Source organism: Calidris pugnax, unplaced genomic scaffold (genome assembly GCF_001431845.1).
Source record: "Calidris pugnax isolate Ruff unplaced genomic scaffold, ASM143184v1 scaffold34, whole genome shotgun sequence".
In the NCBI taxonomy this organism is placed as follows: Eukaryota; Metazoa; Chordata; class Aves; order Charadriiformes; family Scolopacidae; genus Calidris; species Calidris pugnax.
Genome location: NW_015090771.1, coordinates 3,981,351 through 3,999,724, shown reverse-complemented (window position 1 = coordinate 3,999,724; position 18,374 = coordinate 3,981,351). Strand labels below are relative to the sequence as shown.

General features: G+C 36.7%; 1 protein-coding gene across 2 annotated transcripts in view; it reads right to left on the bottom strand.

Moving 5' to 3' along the window:
* Positions 1 to 14,346, bottom strand: part of GSTCD (glutathione S-transferase, C-terminal domain containing) — a 68,979-nt gene extending 54,633 nt beyond the window's left edge. The window contains exons 1-4 of one of the 2 annotated variants that reach the window (XM_014940819.1): positions 14,337 to 14,346; positions 7,618 to 8,049; positions 6,648 to 7,109; positions 308 to 562 (exon numbers count right to left, since the gene is read on the bottom strand). In XM_014940819.1, the coding sequence (XP_014796305.1) occupies positions 308 to 562; positions 6,648 to 7,109; positions 7,618 to 8,028 (1,128 nt within the window). In that variant the 5' untranslated portion in view covers positions 8,029 to 8,049; positions 14,337 to 14,346. Of the gene's footprint in view, positions 1 to 307; positions 563 to 6,647; positions 7,110 to 7,617; positions 8,050 to 11,410; positions 11,873 to 14,336 lie in introns of those variants that run through there. The other variant, XM_014940810.1, reaches the window with a different exon arrangement.
* Positions 14,347 to 18,374: the final 4,028 nt, after the last annotated feature.

The window sequence follows — 18,374 nt, the reverse complement described above, 5'->3', positions numbered from 1 at the left end:
ACACAAGTATCTTTAAGAGGAATACAATACTGCAATTCCAACAAAGAGTTACTTTGATTATTCAGAATTATTGATAGGGTTTCTAGCAGTCCTATCTTTGCTCAATTCCTCAATCAATTAAATATCAGAACAGAACAAAAAAGTAAAATCACTTTTAAGTCAATAACTATCAGCCAGAAGATGGGGAAAAGGTGTCAAACTGTTAAAGGCTGTCAAACTTAGCTTCTGCAGTTCTAATAAATTTCACCTATTCCAAATCAAGCAGAATATTAATATTAAAAATAACTCATTAAAAAGCCTAAATTACCATTAACTTAGTCATAGTTGGCCTTGGACCACCTATAAAATGACTGTCTTCATTCTCCTCTTCTAATTCATCAGGAACTGAAGAGAAGTCTTGTAGCTGTTCCTCTGGAGCAGATGTCAACTCTGGAAGCTGGAGAAACTCCATATGGCATTTGGCAGCAGCTTTCTTTATTCCAGGTACTTCCTGAACTCTTCGATACCAACTGGATATGAGAGGTAAATTTACCAGATTTCTGCCTTGTTTTTTGCTGGAAACCTAGAAAAACAAAATGGAAAGGTTACTTGTTAGCGAAAATTTCTTCCTACAAGCCACAAGAAGGCATGAACTACAGAAGTGAGCTCAGCTCCATGCCAAGTGTGCTTACTCACAGCATGATGGTAATGCAAAAAGGTAGCAAGTTAAGAGCTCAGGCCTGCAGGTGGAATTGCCAGTTGGCCATTTAGACTCTATCTGCAATTTCCATTTACTTCATAGGATGAAAACGTTTACATGACCAATTTTAATCATAATTTCAGTCAGTAACAGGAAAAAACACTTCAAATTATATTCTTAATTATCTGTTGCTTCCTAACAAGGGATTCATTTTGGTAGGTAATCACAAAAAAAAAAAAAAAAAAAAAAAAACCCCCAAAAACCCAGAAATTTGCAAGTAGAAAGAGTCAAGCAATGTATAAAAGTGGTCAGAGGAGTACAAAGCATTCAGCAGTAGCGTTATTACCATCTACAATGTATTCCCATGCCAATTATGCCAAACAGACTTACTCAGACATGAGAGATGATTCCCAAATTTGAGCAGCTAGCTCATTGGGGAAGCTACAAAAAAAAAAAAAAAAAAAAAACAAACCACCCCAAAACCCAGTAATTTGCCATGAATACTGATCTCTAAGCAAGACATTATGGTACCTGAATGCTCTTCTTTTTCCACAGGCACTCTGAAGCCCTTGAAAGCTCATCCAACTGTTTTGCCAGCAACTGCAAGCCTGAAATTCCTTTGACTATGTGGTAACAGCAAAACAGGCACAGGCATACATTGTCTCTGCTCTTTATTGAAGTCTTTGCAATACATCTGTGACTTCTTTTTTTTTTTTTAACTTGTACTGAATCAAAACCTTTTTTTTTAAAAATCATATATTTATTTACTCAAACTTTTTTACCACCTTAACTTCATATTTTTATACAAAAATGGTAGCAAGTGTATTTCTTTTCTGAATTAAGTATATATGATGATGAGATGAAGTAAGAGTACAATGCACATATTACAAAAAAAAAAAAAGATACCTCAATCACATTTTTACAAGGTGACCAACTAATTTTAAAAAGGATGCATTGGGTGAACTTAAGTAATTTTTGTTCAGGTTCCTAAATGTTTTAGAACAGTGAAGACTGTCCCCCTAGAGGAGGAGAGGTTGGGAAGTTTCTGTCCTCAGAGACACTCAAAACCTGACTGGACACGACCCTGAGCAACTGGCTTAAGCTACCCTGCAGACAAGATGGTCTCCAGAGGTGCCCTCCAACCTCAACTATTCTGTGATGCTGTGCCTGCTTTAAGCAGAAAATTAAAAATCTTGATTACAGGAAAAGGCAGAAAAGGCCATGCAAAAACAGTGCTCCTCCACATATCTGTCTGCAGCATGGAAATAGAAATTTGCAAAGAACACCTGAAATGACACAAAATTTCAAGCAGCTTTCTTGCATGCTGTGTTTATAATGTTCTTAGGATAATCACAAGTAATTAGTAATAGCCAAAGGAGCAAAAGGAGGATGAACCGTGTAATTTCGGTATCTAATTCAATATCCTAATAACACAGGCAGAAATATATTAATTCAGTTAAGGAAGAAGTCTCTTGGAAAGGAATTCTAAGAGGCACTGTTACACTTGATAACAAGTGTTCTAAATTGTATTTTAAAAAGTCAGTAGAGGTTTCTCCCAGATGGAGAATGGAGTTTTGTTATTCTTCTATTAATTTTAAACTGCTACAACTAATGGAAAGTGTAACAAAGCTAACCTCAGAAAGATAATTGAAATGAGGCAATGAAAAACAACTCTTAGGCTTCATTATCTTACTTTTGGTAATTATAATTACAATCAGCTAGTCAGGTCTCCTCGTTTTTATTGTATGATACTTTCCAGACACATACCCATTGAAGACTTCATTATTATTCACACCCTTAAAGCAAAGTGGAAGTGCAACTATAATGATTTTTTAAACACAATCAAGGAAATCCAGTTACATAAGTGATAAATAACATATGAATACAGAATTAAACTTTGGCACTTCCATCAACCAGAGCAGTTTCACCCCACCACCTACAAGAAGCTTTCAGATGCAAGTTATTCAATTTTAATAACAACTGTAGGAATCAAGGCATAATTGCTTAGAAAACGATCATTCACCACAGAACAGAAATAAAACAACATTATCCCAGAGCTCTTCTAATTTAGGTAAAAATGAAACTGGAGGCCAGTTTTTAAGGACAATCCTTGGTGCGAGCTAACACAAATGTATTATACAACACAAAGATCATAAGCTGCAGACCACCAGGGCTCAAGGGTCACACACGAAAAGCAAGTAAATACAGCATTGTCAGCAGCCCACAGTACCTCCACCAAACTATTTCAGTTGGATTGCTGAAATCAATTAAGCACCTGATCCAAGAATCTTCTCATGCCTAGCACCAGGAAATCAAACATTACTGTAAAAAGTTAAGATCTTCTTATTTAAAAAGGCCTTGGAAATATAAAGATGACTGAAATAACATTAAGGTTTTTAAAACAGTAGGAAAGCATTTTGCCTTACTACTTTTGTTTAGCATCTTTCATACAGAAGTTGCCATTAATCCTCAATTGCAAAACAAGGATTTGCAAAACAAGCAAACAAAGCAGAGGTGAATTCATAACCATTTCTACAAAATAACTCATCATCTGAACTTAAAGGTAGCCATATTAATCCACTTCTGGACTCCCATACTGCTATCATCATTCAGAAATCCACTGAGGGTGGTGATCTTGGTTAAAGAAGCTACAAATTGGACATTTGTCACATATAAATGTTCACTAGTAATTACCTTGATTTTAGAGATTGTTTCTCTGAATTTGACTGACAGCATCTTCTCCAGAATTCCATTTGTTTTCAAACACCATAAGGCAAATTTGGCAAAACAACTTGCAAAATCAAAATGCAAATACCAACTTCACTCAGAGCTCTTCCTGGCAACAGACACCAGCTTATAGCTATCAATCTCAGAGTAACCACAGGAATACTGCAGGTAGTAGGCAATCTTGCTGTGCCAATCTTGTTGTGACATTGTATTGTCATGGGAAATAAAAGACACAGTTTCCTTACTTCTTTTCTGTGTATACTTCTTCAGAAAACTGAGCACACACAGATTGTGTTGAGTAAGACTCTCACAAAGTCTTGCCACAGAAGTCTTTCACACTGTAAAACTGGTTTTGAAGCTGAGCTCAACTCACTTTCACTACTGAGCCCTGCCTTTGTCCAGAGGTGAGAAAAAGGTAGAGGGAGAAAGGAGGGCCAGGGAAGTTAAATAAAAGTAAATAAAAATCAAATTTCATGGCTTATATTAGGCTCAAAGCATATTTTGATATATTTTCCTAATCCAAACATTAAGATATGTACAACATGCTCATACTTACTAGATAAGTGCTATAAAAAAACAACCACCACACACTTGGAATCTCCTTCTCAGCCCCAGATAAATGTTGTACAACATGAGAGATCCGCCACAAAAGATTCAATAACCAAGTGACCACGGCTCTCCCCTACAAGAGGGGTGAAATGAGCTTTTAACAGATCATTGATCAAAAGGTAGAGAGACACGAATGTTTTACTGATTCAAATTACAGCCAAGTTGACACACCAATAGCCTGGCAAACTGCAGGAACTTCTAAAACCAGCTTTGCCACTTGCAACAGTGTTTCTATAATGACATTTTATGTCTGGGAGGAAAGATTTATTCCCCAATTTTCCACATTCCATGTGGTGCACCCACCAGCTGCTCAAATTCCTCCATGTACAGACAAGGAGACCTTTTGAGGTCTCTAAACACATCACAAAACGCAAACCAGCCCTACATTCAGAATTAAATTTTGCATATACCCACTATATACAGTGTCCATATTACTTTGCTAGCATACACTGTTTTTCCTCATTGTGCTGCAAAAAGCTCTTGATGTGAAGGAAAAAGACAAAGATGAAGACAATTGAAACTAGCCCACTGGTGTTTGTCCAGTATTGGGAATGTGCAGGTTGACTGCAAAGGTGAAGAGAGCCAGAAGCATCTTCAAAGAGACCACGCTCTTAGCATTTCCAAAATAATTACACAATCTGAAAGGAAAACATTCAAATCCCCTAAAGGAAAGTATGGACTTTCTATCAGCTTGTTATCGAACCATACAGGTAACATAAGATTCTATTAGGAAAAAAAAAAAAAAAAAGCAGCAAATCTCACAGGACTGCAAGGAGAATCATAACTTTTCCATTATAAAATTCACTCCAAGAGCTTCTAGCAGTGTAAACTTTTCCAAGGAATTTCTCCTTTCATTGCACTAAACAAAGGACCTTCCATAAACTGGAAAATAGTTTAGTAGCAACAATAGCATGAATGAAAAAACTGCAGATTGCTGAAGTTTCAGGGGCTGAAGCAGATCCCAAAAAAGCCGACTTCCTAGACACACCACTCATTTCTGAGTGGGGTCCTTGCTTGAAGAATACAGACTAAGTTCTGCAAAAACACAACTGCACAGAAGAATAAAAGATTTTCTGACATGTAGGTATTATGCTGTCCTAAGCATCCATCTTTATCTACAGATGTACAATGAAACTGGCTTATTTTGTGGGAGGGATTGATAAAAAGCTACAGAGGAATGTTTCCTCCCAAACAAAGAGCTCATTCCTAGGAACTAGAAGAAAACAACAGCAGAGATTAGGAATAATTAACCTATTATGAATGAAGTAAGTGAATTGTAAGTCATGGCATATCATATATTAAAAAAAAAAAAGTAGATTAAAAAAAATCTCAAGACAAACTCAAGAAATTACATACCAGTAGCACAAACAAATGAGCTTTTAGAAGACTTTCTTGAGTCCATACCTGAATACCTCTTCATGAGGTCTAGTATGGGTAAGGAAAGTAAAGGATTTACTCTTCTAAAAAGCCACCATAGTCCCTGAATCTCTCTCCATTCACGGGCTCCCTAAAAGTCATTCTCACTTTCTTAAAATGTACTTGTTCTCTCATCAGTCTATGTCAAGATAAAGTTACATAAAGTTTCAAGTCTTTGCTGAAAATACTTCCAATTCAGATAATATCCATGTAATAAAGGTACAACCAACCGGGTAGGAATTCATTTTGCCTTGCCCCCTGTACACTGAAACCAAAATTAAAATAGGTTCATGCTTCCTACCTTTTTTTCTATAGATATTACAATATACTTTAAGTGTCCATTTTAAATCTCTCACGGGGGACATCCCTTCTGGTATTTTAAAATTATAGTACCATTCTCAATGCTCCCTCCTTTTAAAACCTGCAATTTATGATGGAATCAAAATTCCAAACCTCAAAAGATGGTCTCACTTTAGTAAATAGCTATTGAGCCATGGTCATAAATATAGTACACTAAATTCAAGCAAGAAAATAAATTCATGCTTACTTACTTTTGCTTTATGCATGTTAGAAAGTACTTATAGCATCTATTTTAAGTATTTTCATGGAGGAACTTTCAGTAATTTACCACTACTCAGCTGCAACACAGTGAACTATGCCAGAGAGACTGAATTATTTTCTGAACATCAATGAACTTCTACAAAGACAGAAAGAACACAGACACAGTGACATTCATGATCTACCTACACAACAGGACCGTGCTCATGCTGTAAAACCAGAACACTCTGCAGAATTGATTCAAAACAAATTATCTATTGAGCCATGGTCATAAATATAGTACACTAAATTCAAGCAAGAAAATAAATTCATGCTTACTTACTTTTGCTTTATGCATGTTAGAAAGTACTTATAGCATCTATTTTAAGTATTTTCATGGAGGAACTTTCAGGGCAACTTGGTGCCAAAATATTTCAGTATAATATTTTAAGAGTTAGCAGTGTTTACTAAGTGTTGATATGCTACGTATATAAAAATAATTTTGGTGATCTCACCAATCCCTGGCTTTTTGTTTGCACAAAATCAAATTTTCTGTTTCAAGTTAAGTTCACATTGTAAATGCCACAATATATTTTAAATTAACACATTTTACAACTTTCCAGTTCTTAAAAACTAATACATATGCACTACTTAGTATTTGCAGAACTCATCATCTTACCAAAAATTGATGGATGCATGGCAAAAGCACTATATCTGCCAAGGTAAAATAAAGCCCTTCTGCAAAAACGTGGTCCAAAGGTGGAAGGTCAGAGGTTTTTGTTCTCCTGATGTGAGGGGCCTCCCTGTTGACGGCATCTGATACCTCTTGGACAAGCAGCTTGGAGAAAGCTATGCTCAGTTCCAAACTTGGGAGTGGATGTTCATGCGTTTCTACTGGTTTTCCTTCCTCTGTTCCTTCTTTCCCAAGCACAGGCACTGCAGCCTTGGCACCTGCCTTCTGCTGTTGAAGTTTTTGCCTTCGAATTTTGTCATCGTTATGTACTCGGACAGGTTCTCCAAGCTTCCTCTCAAGCTGTAAAATGTCAGGAGGAATAGACTGACAGCGCTCAGGAGACGCCGTCAAAAATCCTTCAACAGCCAGAGGTATGCTGATCTCACAAAGTCTGGTCCACTGGCTAACCTGTCAGAAAAATTCACATAATTAATGTCTCTACAGAAAGAGAAACAAAATCCATGGTACCTTTTTCCACTTTCCAGCTTTAAATACATTCTTTGATAACCCTGGAAACTCATTCTGTACTACTTTTGCAACAGGAGAGTTAGGAAGATAGATCTTATATATATAACAGAATGAACAGTTATCCAGTATAGCATACTTTTATTCCTTACTATTGGAGTTAGATTAGGATGGCTGCATAACTCATGAGAAGCAAAGCTGTGATTCATTATATTTTTTGAATCTTATGGTCCTTTTTATGCTGCTAAAAAGCAGTATCTTGAAAAAGAATTATTTTTCATCTTTATGCCAAAATACAGATACTTCTCCATTGAGGAAATTCCATTTTCTGAGCATATTAAGTTTCTTACCAAAAAAACTTAGTTTACATCAATATTAAGAGTCTACTTCAGAATATTAAATGCTTATAAAAACCCCTTTTAATGTATCTAAAAGAAAGAGATGCACTCACTTCAGCACAGGCTTTTAAGCAGGTCTTCTTAAAACCTAAGAGCTCCAAAACGTCCTTTTTAGATGGATCTGCCTCATATGTTTTCTGTATTATATGCCTTAAGACAACAGAAAGCCCAGCTCGGCAGAACTTGCCATCACTCACGACAACAGCAGGTAAACAGCAGCTCTGCACAACCGCTGGAAGCTGACATCTGGAGATGAAATGGACCTCAAGATCATCAAGGAGGTTTGTCACCACAAACTGATCATCCACATCTTCACCAGTCGGGACTAAGAAAACTTTGAACAATTTGCAGTCACAGTAGGATAGCAAAAACAGCGAAATAGATGTATGAAGAGGAAAGACACTATCTTTGTGCTGATGAGAAAAACCCAAATATAAGTGTTCTTCAGCAACGCTATCCTTCATCTTCCTCCTGAGCTGAAGTTCCTGAAATAGAAATCAGAACACAACGTTCATAAAAGAATACACAACTTAGAACAAAAAAGAGGGTTTGAAACAGCAGTCCTTCCACTATCTGCTAAAACTGATTTTAACATAAGACATTATTAAAGACATCCTGCCTGAATAAACAGACTGTAGGCCCTTCTTGAGAGAAAAGAATTGTTTCACATATACACTCACTCTTGACATACAAATCACTGGTAAGAAAACTATCTGTGTAATTTTCTTTTACATTTTAACATATTTATGACATTAAACAAAACATATAAAATAAAAAATTTCCTTTTAGATTTTTTAGTGTATAAACATTTTACAGAAAGGCTTTTTTTTCCCCCCTAAATCAATCATCTCCCACATTAACCACACACTATTGAAAAAATAAGCTCCTGAGCACGTATCTACAACAGACAGTTTTCTAATGCACACATTTGTCTGTCCGTAACTGTCAGAAGGCATATTCATAGGGTATTTAGGCCATGAGACATGGCCTAAATATTTGTTTCTGTATTAAAAATTAATCTAGAGCCTGGCAAGGTACTAAGTAAAGTATCCTAACTGAAAGACACATAAAAAGAAAAAAATAACCAAACCCAAACGATGTTCATTTCAAGAACGCTACATGAACACCCCAAACAACCAACTACTTTAAAGGTTACACAGCTGAAATTAATGCCTTCTCATTATATTAAAAAATTAAATTAATTTTCCTTACACTTGATTGAAAATTAAATTTTTCCTATTAAACTATTCCATACCATTTTAATAGAAAACAATGATGCAGTAATTTTTCTGCTCCATCACTCAATCAAATTGCCATTAACTTATAAATCACAACTCCGATTGAAAAGCTTTAGTCACTAGATGGCAGTCTTAAAACATCATTATAGAAGAAAACTTTATTATAATACAGAAATTTGAATGATGCTAAGAAAGGCCAGTATGTTTTTTCATACACATATACATGTAAAGCACAAGTGACAGCACCAGTCTTTCAAATAACTGTCTAGACTAATAAGGTCTCTGTACAGTTACATGAATATAATGTAATTATTTGAAAAGCAAGAAGGGTTTTAATATGATATATCTAGAATATTGGATTTTATTTTTTTTTCATACAGATGCATACATCAGATTTAGTATTTTATATCATCTGTCACTGGGCCAAATCAATTGTCCAAATACAGGCAGTGGAAGAATAAAATCAAGTCCACCTGACGTTAAGTAAAGGTCATAATTATGACTGTTATAGTGAAGTATTTTTAAACCATTATATTATACGACTGCCTCAGAACAACTGTGGATCAACACAATAGTAGTTGCTTTTCTTCAATTAATACACCTGCCACACAAAGAATAGTACAGTACATAATGAAATAACTACTTTCCCAAAAGATTTGGGATAAATCTTGGCAGCATGTAAGTTGAGACAGATTAAGTACCATAAGCACAGCTTTGTGGAAGAAATTCCATAGTGAGAGTACTGTTGAGGAGACTAGACAAGAAGAGCTAGTCTTACCTGCTAAAGCCATAGTTACTAGCAGTTAAACTCATATCCTTGGCTGTAGTACTTCTTTCAGTATTAAATAGTACCCTCATATGCATTTGGGTTGTTTCTATTTTCCATGAGAACCCATAGAGCATCTTTTCCTGGCCACTCTACCCACTCAGACACACGCATTCACCTTACAAGCCATTTCACCACTGAATTTTTTTCTTCTGGTTGACCTTACTGGACATAATCAGGCGGGGTTTTTTTGTTGTTATCACGCTGTATAGGACTGCTAAATATTTTGGTAAATTCTGAAGAGGTTTCTGTTTCCAAAGTCCATTATTCTGTAGTTTCCATCTGTTAATCACCTGGTCTTACAAATTATTCCAAATCCATCATTCGAGACTGCACAAGGAAAACATTAACCTTTTCACCACACAGGTACTCTCAATAGGTACACCAGCCTTTGCCTGTTTTCATCCAGAGTAGCAGCTCTGAAGCAGTTTCCTCAAAGAGGATGATATATCATGAGACTAAAAATAAAAAATAAATACTTGAAAGATGCCCAAATAGAAGTGCTACTTAATCAGGCTACTGATCCAAATTACAAAAAGGTCCTGCGATGAAAACTGGTAGAAAATGGGAGAACTCCATCAATGTGAATTCTCCTCCAATCTGTTAACAAAATTACTTCTACCCAGTAGCAATCAGTAATAGATAGTCCCAGAGACAGTAAATGATTGGAAATAATGTCTTGTTCGTTACTGCTCTGCTCTGTATTTAATCTAGTAAATGCCACAGCTGACACTATCCTATTAATCCACCTATCTCCCTGAAGTTTGAAATTTGACTTGAAATTTCTCTGAATAAATGTCACTATTCTTATCCTCAGGTATACAACTATCCCATACAGAAGTCACACAAACCAGATAAACCAATACTAGGATCTTGCTGAAGCAGGATAAGCAGATGTCCAGAGTTACCCACCCCATTCTCCTGACAGGGTCAGAAAACAGGAATATGCACGCAGCTCACTTCATTTATTCCATAGTATCTTAACTAAAAAATCACTTCTCTCAACCATTTTAGGTGAGGCTCTGGATTTTGCATGGAAGCAAAGGTCCACTCAGGAAAGGTCCGTTCTTCTAAATGCCTTTAAGAGCAAACCTCTGGGAGACAGCTGTGTCAAACAGCTTGAGTGTGGTTACTAACTTCTTCAAAACTCAAAGTAATTTTTCGTAAACATACAGAGTAATTTACCACTACTCAGCTGCAACACAGTGAACTATGCCAGAGAGACTGAATTATTTTCTGAACATCAATGAACTTCTACAAAGACAGAAAGAACACAGACACAGTGACATTCATGATCTACCTACACAACAGGACCGTGCTCATGCTGTAAAACCAGAACACTCTGCAGAATTGATTCAAAACAAATTATTTTGGGGAAGGGAGGAAGGAATAGCCAAGACTTTTCTTCGCCCTCAGCCAGAGCAGTAAATTAATGTCATTCAGCATGTAGCTGTAAAAGCACCCATGTAAAAGACACAGATCTTGCATAGTATTTACAGTACCCAACCTGAAAGTATCTTTATAATATACTGTCCCATTATTTTCAAATGCAGTCCTAAATTCTTCTCTATTACTACTTTTTCCTCCCATAGTCCCTTTCTCTTCTCAAATTTGCAGTGCTACAACACTGAAATTGGTTTCCCAGAACCATACTCCCTGTTCTGCTACTGATATGGTCAATTCAGATCTGAGTTATTAAACTTACTGTGTGGAGTGGAACAAGTTCTATTCTTAATTAGGGTCCATTTAGGACAATAATACCTTTCTGCTTCTGCAGTTTACCTTCAAGGGATGAAAAGATGAGCTTCACTCAGCAGAAAAACAAAAGGAAATGTCACACTTGAAGCTCTCGTTCGCATCCTCCAGCTGTTTCTCTCCTCCTTTGCTAGGCCCAGCGTGGTGGTCCAGGGACACTCCTCCTTTACAGTTACCAAAGAACTTGCATCTAAATTCCAAGGAAGCCCAAACAAACAAGTTAAATTATGTATCTTTTAATTCATGGTAATTCAGGCCGAAACATCAGACTAAGTATTTTTAAGATTCTTAACTATTGCTTTAATGAAGGCAAGGATTCACTTGTCAATTTGCTCAGGTTTGTTCCTCCATCTCCTTCCAATATTCACATTTAATTCTCCAATTTATTTCACCCAATTGAAAATAACAATTATTAACATGAAGGTACCATTCTCAAACGAGAACAGATAAACTTATTAGCTGACATTTCTTTTGGTGATCAATAGTTAGGCAATTAACCATGCTCATGTTAAAACAGATACCAAATGAACACCCTTAAGAGTTGAGCAGAAGACAACGTTTTTCAGAATTCTAAAGGAATGAAGGCCAGTGGAAGAATAAAATCAAGTCCACCTGACATTAAGTAAAGATCATAATTATGACTGTTATAGTGAAGTATTTTTAAACCATTACATTATACGACTGTCTCAGAACAACTGTGGATCAACATAATAGTAGTTGCTTTTCTTCAATTAATACACCTGCCACACAAAGAATAGTACAGTACATAATGAAATAACTACTTTCCCAAAAGATTTGGGATAAATCTTGGCAGCACATAAGTCGAGACAGATTAAATACCGTAAGCACAGCTCTGTGGAGAAATTCCATAGTGAGAGTACTGTTGAGGAGACTAGATCAGAAGAGCTAGTCTTACCTGCTAAATCTGTAAAGGAATGAAGGCCACTGTTTTGCTTTATACTTGGAAGCTACTTTTTGCAGCTAGATCAGCTATAAGTTGTTTCTAAGTTAATTTTCTAATATACAAGATTCTCAGGGAACAAAGGACTTTTATTTCCGTCTTTCTTTAAAGCAGTCAAAAGTTTAAGGGGCTTTTGCTTTTTTAATCTATTCTTATTCCACATAAGAGATTTCAGAAGGTCAAAACATAGCAATTAAGTCAATTTTGTTTACAGATATCTAAGTTAACCAGCCAAATGGCATTCCGAATAAATTAAGTCCCTGTTAGAGATTCAGTTTCATCCATAGTGAGAGTACTGTTGAGGAGACTAGACAAGAAGAGCTAGTCTTACCTGCTAAAGCCATAGTTTAAGGGGCTTTTGCTTTTTTAATCTATTCGTATTCCACATAAGAGATTAAAGAAGGTCAAAACATAGCAATTAAGTTAATTTTGTTCATAGATATGTAAGTTAACTAGCCAAATGGCATTCTGAATAAAGTCCCTGTTAGAGATTCAGTTTCACTCCCCCTAAATCAATCATCTCCCACATTAACCACACACTATTGAAAAAATAAGCTCCTGAGCACGTATCTACAACAGACAGTTTTCTAATGCACACATTTGTCTGTCCGTAACTGTCAGAAGGCATATTCATAGGGTATTTAGGCCATGAGACATGGCCTAAATATTTGTTTCTGTATTAAAAATTAATCTAGAGCCTGGCAAGGTACTAACTGAAGTATCCACTGCAACTACAGACCTCACAATGTGTAGGGTAAACACAGAAGAAATTTTAACTATTTAGAAGTTTGTACTACATGAAAAAGAAAAAAATAATCTCCTGAGCTCAACTGGTGAGAAAATCTTTTGTCCCACTTTCTCCCATTTTCTGACTTCTAGACTCTGGGGTCTGTCTCTATCAACTTCAGAAAGCACTGCTAAAAGTTCTCCACCTTTATTTTTGATAAAGCACTTACATGGAAAATGTAATTTCTGAAGTCATACAGAGCTTTCATATAGACCGTGCAATTGCCAAATAACATGCCTACTGTGGTAACTTCAGAAATTTTTTCATTCATATTTGAAGTTAGAAGATTCAGACTAATCCAGCAGGTTTCTCTTGCTCTTACTCCCCTAGAGATCAAAAAACTCTTCACCACAGAAAAGATCATTCAGCAACTACCTCAAAAGTTTATCTAGAAAATTTTCTTTTTCAGACTCAGACAGACAGGGCTCTATCAACTTCAGAAAGCACTGCTAAAAGTTCTCCACCTTTATTTTTGATAAAGCACTTACATGGAAAATGTAATTTCTGAAGTCATACAGAGCTTTCATATAGACCGTGCAATTGCCAAATAACATGCCTACTGTGGTAACTTCAGAAATTTTTTCATTCATATTTGAAGTTAGAAGATTCAGACTAATCCAGCAGGTTTCTCTTGCTCTTACTCCCCTAGAGATCAAAAAACTCTTCACCACAGAAAAGATCATTCAGCAACTGAACACAGACACAGTGACATTCATGATCTACTTACACAACAGGACCATGCTCATGCTGTAAAACCAGAACACTTTGCAGAATTGATTCAAAACAAATTATTTTGGGGAAGGGAGGAAGGAATAGCCAAGACTTTTCTTCGCCCTCAGCCAGAGCAGTAAATTAATGTCATTCAGCATGTAGCTGTAAAAGCACCCATGTAAAAGACACAGATCTTGCATAGTATTTACAGTACCCAACCTGAAAGTATCTTTATAATATACTGTCCCATTATTTTCAAATGCAGTCCTAAATTCTTCTCTATTACTACTTTTTCCTCCCATAATCCCTTTCTCTTCTCAAATTTGCAGTGCTACAACACTGAAATTGGTTTCCCAGAACCATACTCCCTGTTCTGCTACTGATATGGTCAATTCAGATCTGAGTTATTAAACTTACTGTGTGGAGTGGAACAAGTTCTATTCTTAATTAGGGTCCATTTAGGACAATAATACCTTTCTGCTTCTGCAGTTTACCTTCAAGGGATGAAAAGATGAGCTTCACTCAGCAGAAAAACAAAAGGAAATGTCACACTTGAAGCTCTCGTTCGCATCCTCCAGCTGTTTCTCTCCTCCTTTGCTAGGCCCAGCGTGGTGGTCCAGGGACACTCCTCCTTTACAGTTACCAAAGAACTTGCATCTAAATTCCAAGGAAGCCCAAACAAACAAGTTAAATTATGTATCTTTTAATTCATGGTAATTCAGGCCGAAACATCAGACTAAGTATTTTTAAGATTCTTAACTATTGCTTTAATGAAGGCAAGGATTCACTTGTCAATTTGCTCAGGTTTGTTCCTCCATCTCCTTCCAATATTCACATTTAATTCTCCAATTTATTTCACCCAATTGAAAATAACAATTATTAACATGAAGGTACCATTCTCAAACGAGAACAGATAAACTTATTAGCTGACATTTCTTTTGGTGATCAATAGTTAGGCAATTAACCATGCTCATGTTAAAACAGATACCAAATGAACACCCTTAAGAGTTGAGCAGAAGACAACGTTTTTCAGAATTCTAAAGGAATGAAGGCCACTGTTTTGCTTTATACTTGGAAGCTACTTTTTGCAGCTAGATCAGCTATAAGTTGTTTCTAAGTTAATTTTCTAATATACAAGATTCTCAGGGAACAAAGGACTTTTATTTCCGTCTTTCTTTAAAGCAGTCAAAAGTTTAAGGGGCTTTTGCTTTTTTAATCTATTCTTATTCCACATAAGAGATTTCAGAAGGTCAAAACATAGCAATTAAGTCAATTTTGTTTACAGATATCTAAGTTAACCAGCCAAATGGCATTCCGAATAAATTAAGTCCCTGTTAGAGATTCAGTTTCATTGCAACTACAGACCTCACAATGTGTAGGGTAAACACAGAAGAAATTTTAACCTATTTAGAAGTTTGTCCTACATGAAAAAGAAAAAAATGATCTCCTGAGCTCAACTGGTGAGAAAATCTTTTGTCCCACTTTCTCCCATTTTCTGACTCCTAGACTCTGGTGTCTATCAACTTCAGAAAGCACTGCTAAAAGTTCTCCACCTTTATTTTTGATAAAGCACTTACATGGAAAATGTAATTTCTGAAGTCATACAGAGCTTTCATATAGACCGTGCAATTGCCAAATAACATGCCTACTGTGGTAACTTCAGAAATTTTTTCATTCATATTTGAAGTTAGAAGATTTAGACTAATCCAGCTGGTTTCTCTTGCTCTTACTCCGCTAGAGATCAAAAAACTCTTCACCACAGAAAAGATTATTCAGCAACTACCTCAAAAGTTTATCTAGAAAATTTTCTTTTTCAGACTCAGACAGACAGGGACCAAGGTAAAGCCACCTGCTACATTCAATGGGATGGTATCTTGAATTACAGGGTAACTGTTCAAATAGAAGATTGTAACAAAGATTTTAAAGATCAATAAAATGCACATCAGTTAATATGAGAAAAAAGACTTTTGTCCTGGACACAAGCTTTGCCACATACACAGCTAAACCAAGAACTGCATTCACTACCCCTGTCAGAACACCCAAGTGTTGAAGTTTGTCTTGGTTCACGCTGGCAATTCAACTCTCTATGCACACCACAGATCTCTGCTCTCTCATCTTTGACTAGATCACCACAATATTTCTTCACCACTGGAAGTACTGAATCTTCCCCCTTTACTGCAACCATATACTAAAAATTATTAATCTGACGTGTTGGAAACTAGTATTTTTCCCTTACCTTTTGCCTGAATTTCAATTAAATACAAGGTAAAGACAGTCAGCAATGGAAAACCCCCACTCTGCTTTTGCATTGAGCTTTTCAACATCAACAGAATTATTCTAATACTTTAATTCCCACAAGAACTTTAAAAAGTATTTTTAACTAAACAGGCTTCTGCAACTCATTACATATTTATTTCAATAGAATAGCAAAGCATTCAGTCTGGATTTATTTATATTGCTAGTTACTGTAAAAACTTCAGTGTCCCTTCATCACAACAGTAATTGAATGTCTCATAGACTTTCCTCCAAAAAGCCCTGCAAGGTGGAATTTTCCTGTGTTTCCATGTGAAAAAGCTGAAGCACAAAGAGAATTTTTCACTCAACGTCACATACGAAGTCTGGCCTACAGCAACCCTAAAAATCAGGCATTTTCCTTAAGGGTTCTGTTCTTTGGTCGGTTGTGGGTTTTTTAAGTCCAGTCTATGAACACCATGAACTACAATCAGGCTAATTTTATTCCCAAATCTCTCACAGAAGAGAAACCAAAATCAATCTGTCCAGGAGTTCTGTTTTTAAGTGACTTTACCTCTGTTTCCTTAAATTGTTTCCTATGAGAAGATAACGCCTTCTTGCACAGTCACTCCAACTGAACTGAACTCCACTTTTGCACTGCCATATCCCACCCCTCTCCCAAATTTTTACTTCAAAGAATCCCTCCTAACATCTTGTCTCTAAGTACTGGCATTTATAAAGCCTTGCTTCCAAGATAGCTGGCTTTCCGCACTATTTTGGCTCTGCAGAATACGTCTTCTTTCCAGATTGATGCACAGCCTTTCTTTTGAAAGGCTTAATAGCCTACCTGGTTGCCCATTCTCACTTAAGTATTTTCACATAACTACTACCTTCCATTAAACATGATAAATTTATGAATCCCTTGGCAGCTAAGACAAAAGCAGCCAGAGACATCTGCAATAAAACAAAACATGGAACATAGAACTAACAACACCTACAATACATTTCACCATTTACTCACAATATTTCTCTTTGAACTTTTCTTTCTCTAATTAGACTGCAAGTTCTGTGAGAAGAGATGCTTTTTGTTCTATACTGGCCTTATTTTACAGCAGCCACTGCTGAAAGAGCAGAAAGGAGAAGTAATGAACATCACAGAATTTGCAACTTAAAGATGAGATAAACATTGTCTACCTTTGGTATAAAAAAAGACCTTGGCTATTTAAAAATAATAAACATTAAGCAAGTATAATTTTCACTAATTGTACTGTTTGTTACCATTTTCTCTTCCCTTTCAACATGCACGAAACAACAGTTAAATAGCTTTCGGTGAGCTACAGTAGTAAAGAAAATTGTTTTAAAAACAAATGTGTCCCAGGAAAACAAAAAATTAAAAAGCTAGAAATAAGTAAGAACATACACATCCTCTTCCTTTTAGTTCCTGAAAAACACCTCATTTATTTGTTGATTATTACACACTAAAACAGAACTTTTGTTAAGTATACACGTTAAGATCTGAGACTTGTTCAAAATAAGTCATTTAAAAAGGTAGTTTTCCTCCACCAAATATTTAACTTAGCACAAAGCAATATTTGTGCTTTAGGTCAGGTAACTGTGGAGGTTGGAATTATGAGTTTAGGGCCACCTAAAGCGGATTCCTCAAGTGAATCCAAAGAGAAGCACACAAGCTTCAGTCAGACGAAAAAGTCAAACTTTAGAGGGGCGGCAGATTAGAATTCAGCCATTACAGAAAATAATACTGTTAAGATCCCTTTGCAGAGCTATTACATAAAACCTTCACCCCAAGCTTCTCTCAGCAGTTTGTCAGCCCAGAAAAACTGGAACATGGCGGTCAACAAGGAGACCTTTCCTTTATTTCCTTTTTTTTTTTCTTTTTTGGGTTTTTTAATCCAAAAAAAGCTTAGCCATACGCCAGATGAACCACACGAAGGCTGCAAGCGCGTTTTCCCACCATCAACCATTACCGCTCCCCACCCACCAGCACCTCAGGGAGGAGCTTCCACCCAACTCTCCTTTCCCCACACCGAGACCTCACGGCACAGAGAGCACAGGCCGCCAAACTCACCCCAGCAAGCCCAAAAACAGAAAACAGGGGCTCCCCAAAACCTCTACGACCTTCCCCCACCCGCGGGGACCCCGGGGCTCTCCCCCTCAGCCGGTAACGGCCGCCATTCCCCCCTTCCCCTCAGGGCGCATGAGGCAGGCTCCCTCCGCCGCCTTACCCCACCCCGCCGCTCGCGCTCGACCCCGCCCCTTCCGCCCAGACTCCGCCCCTTCCT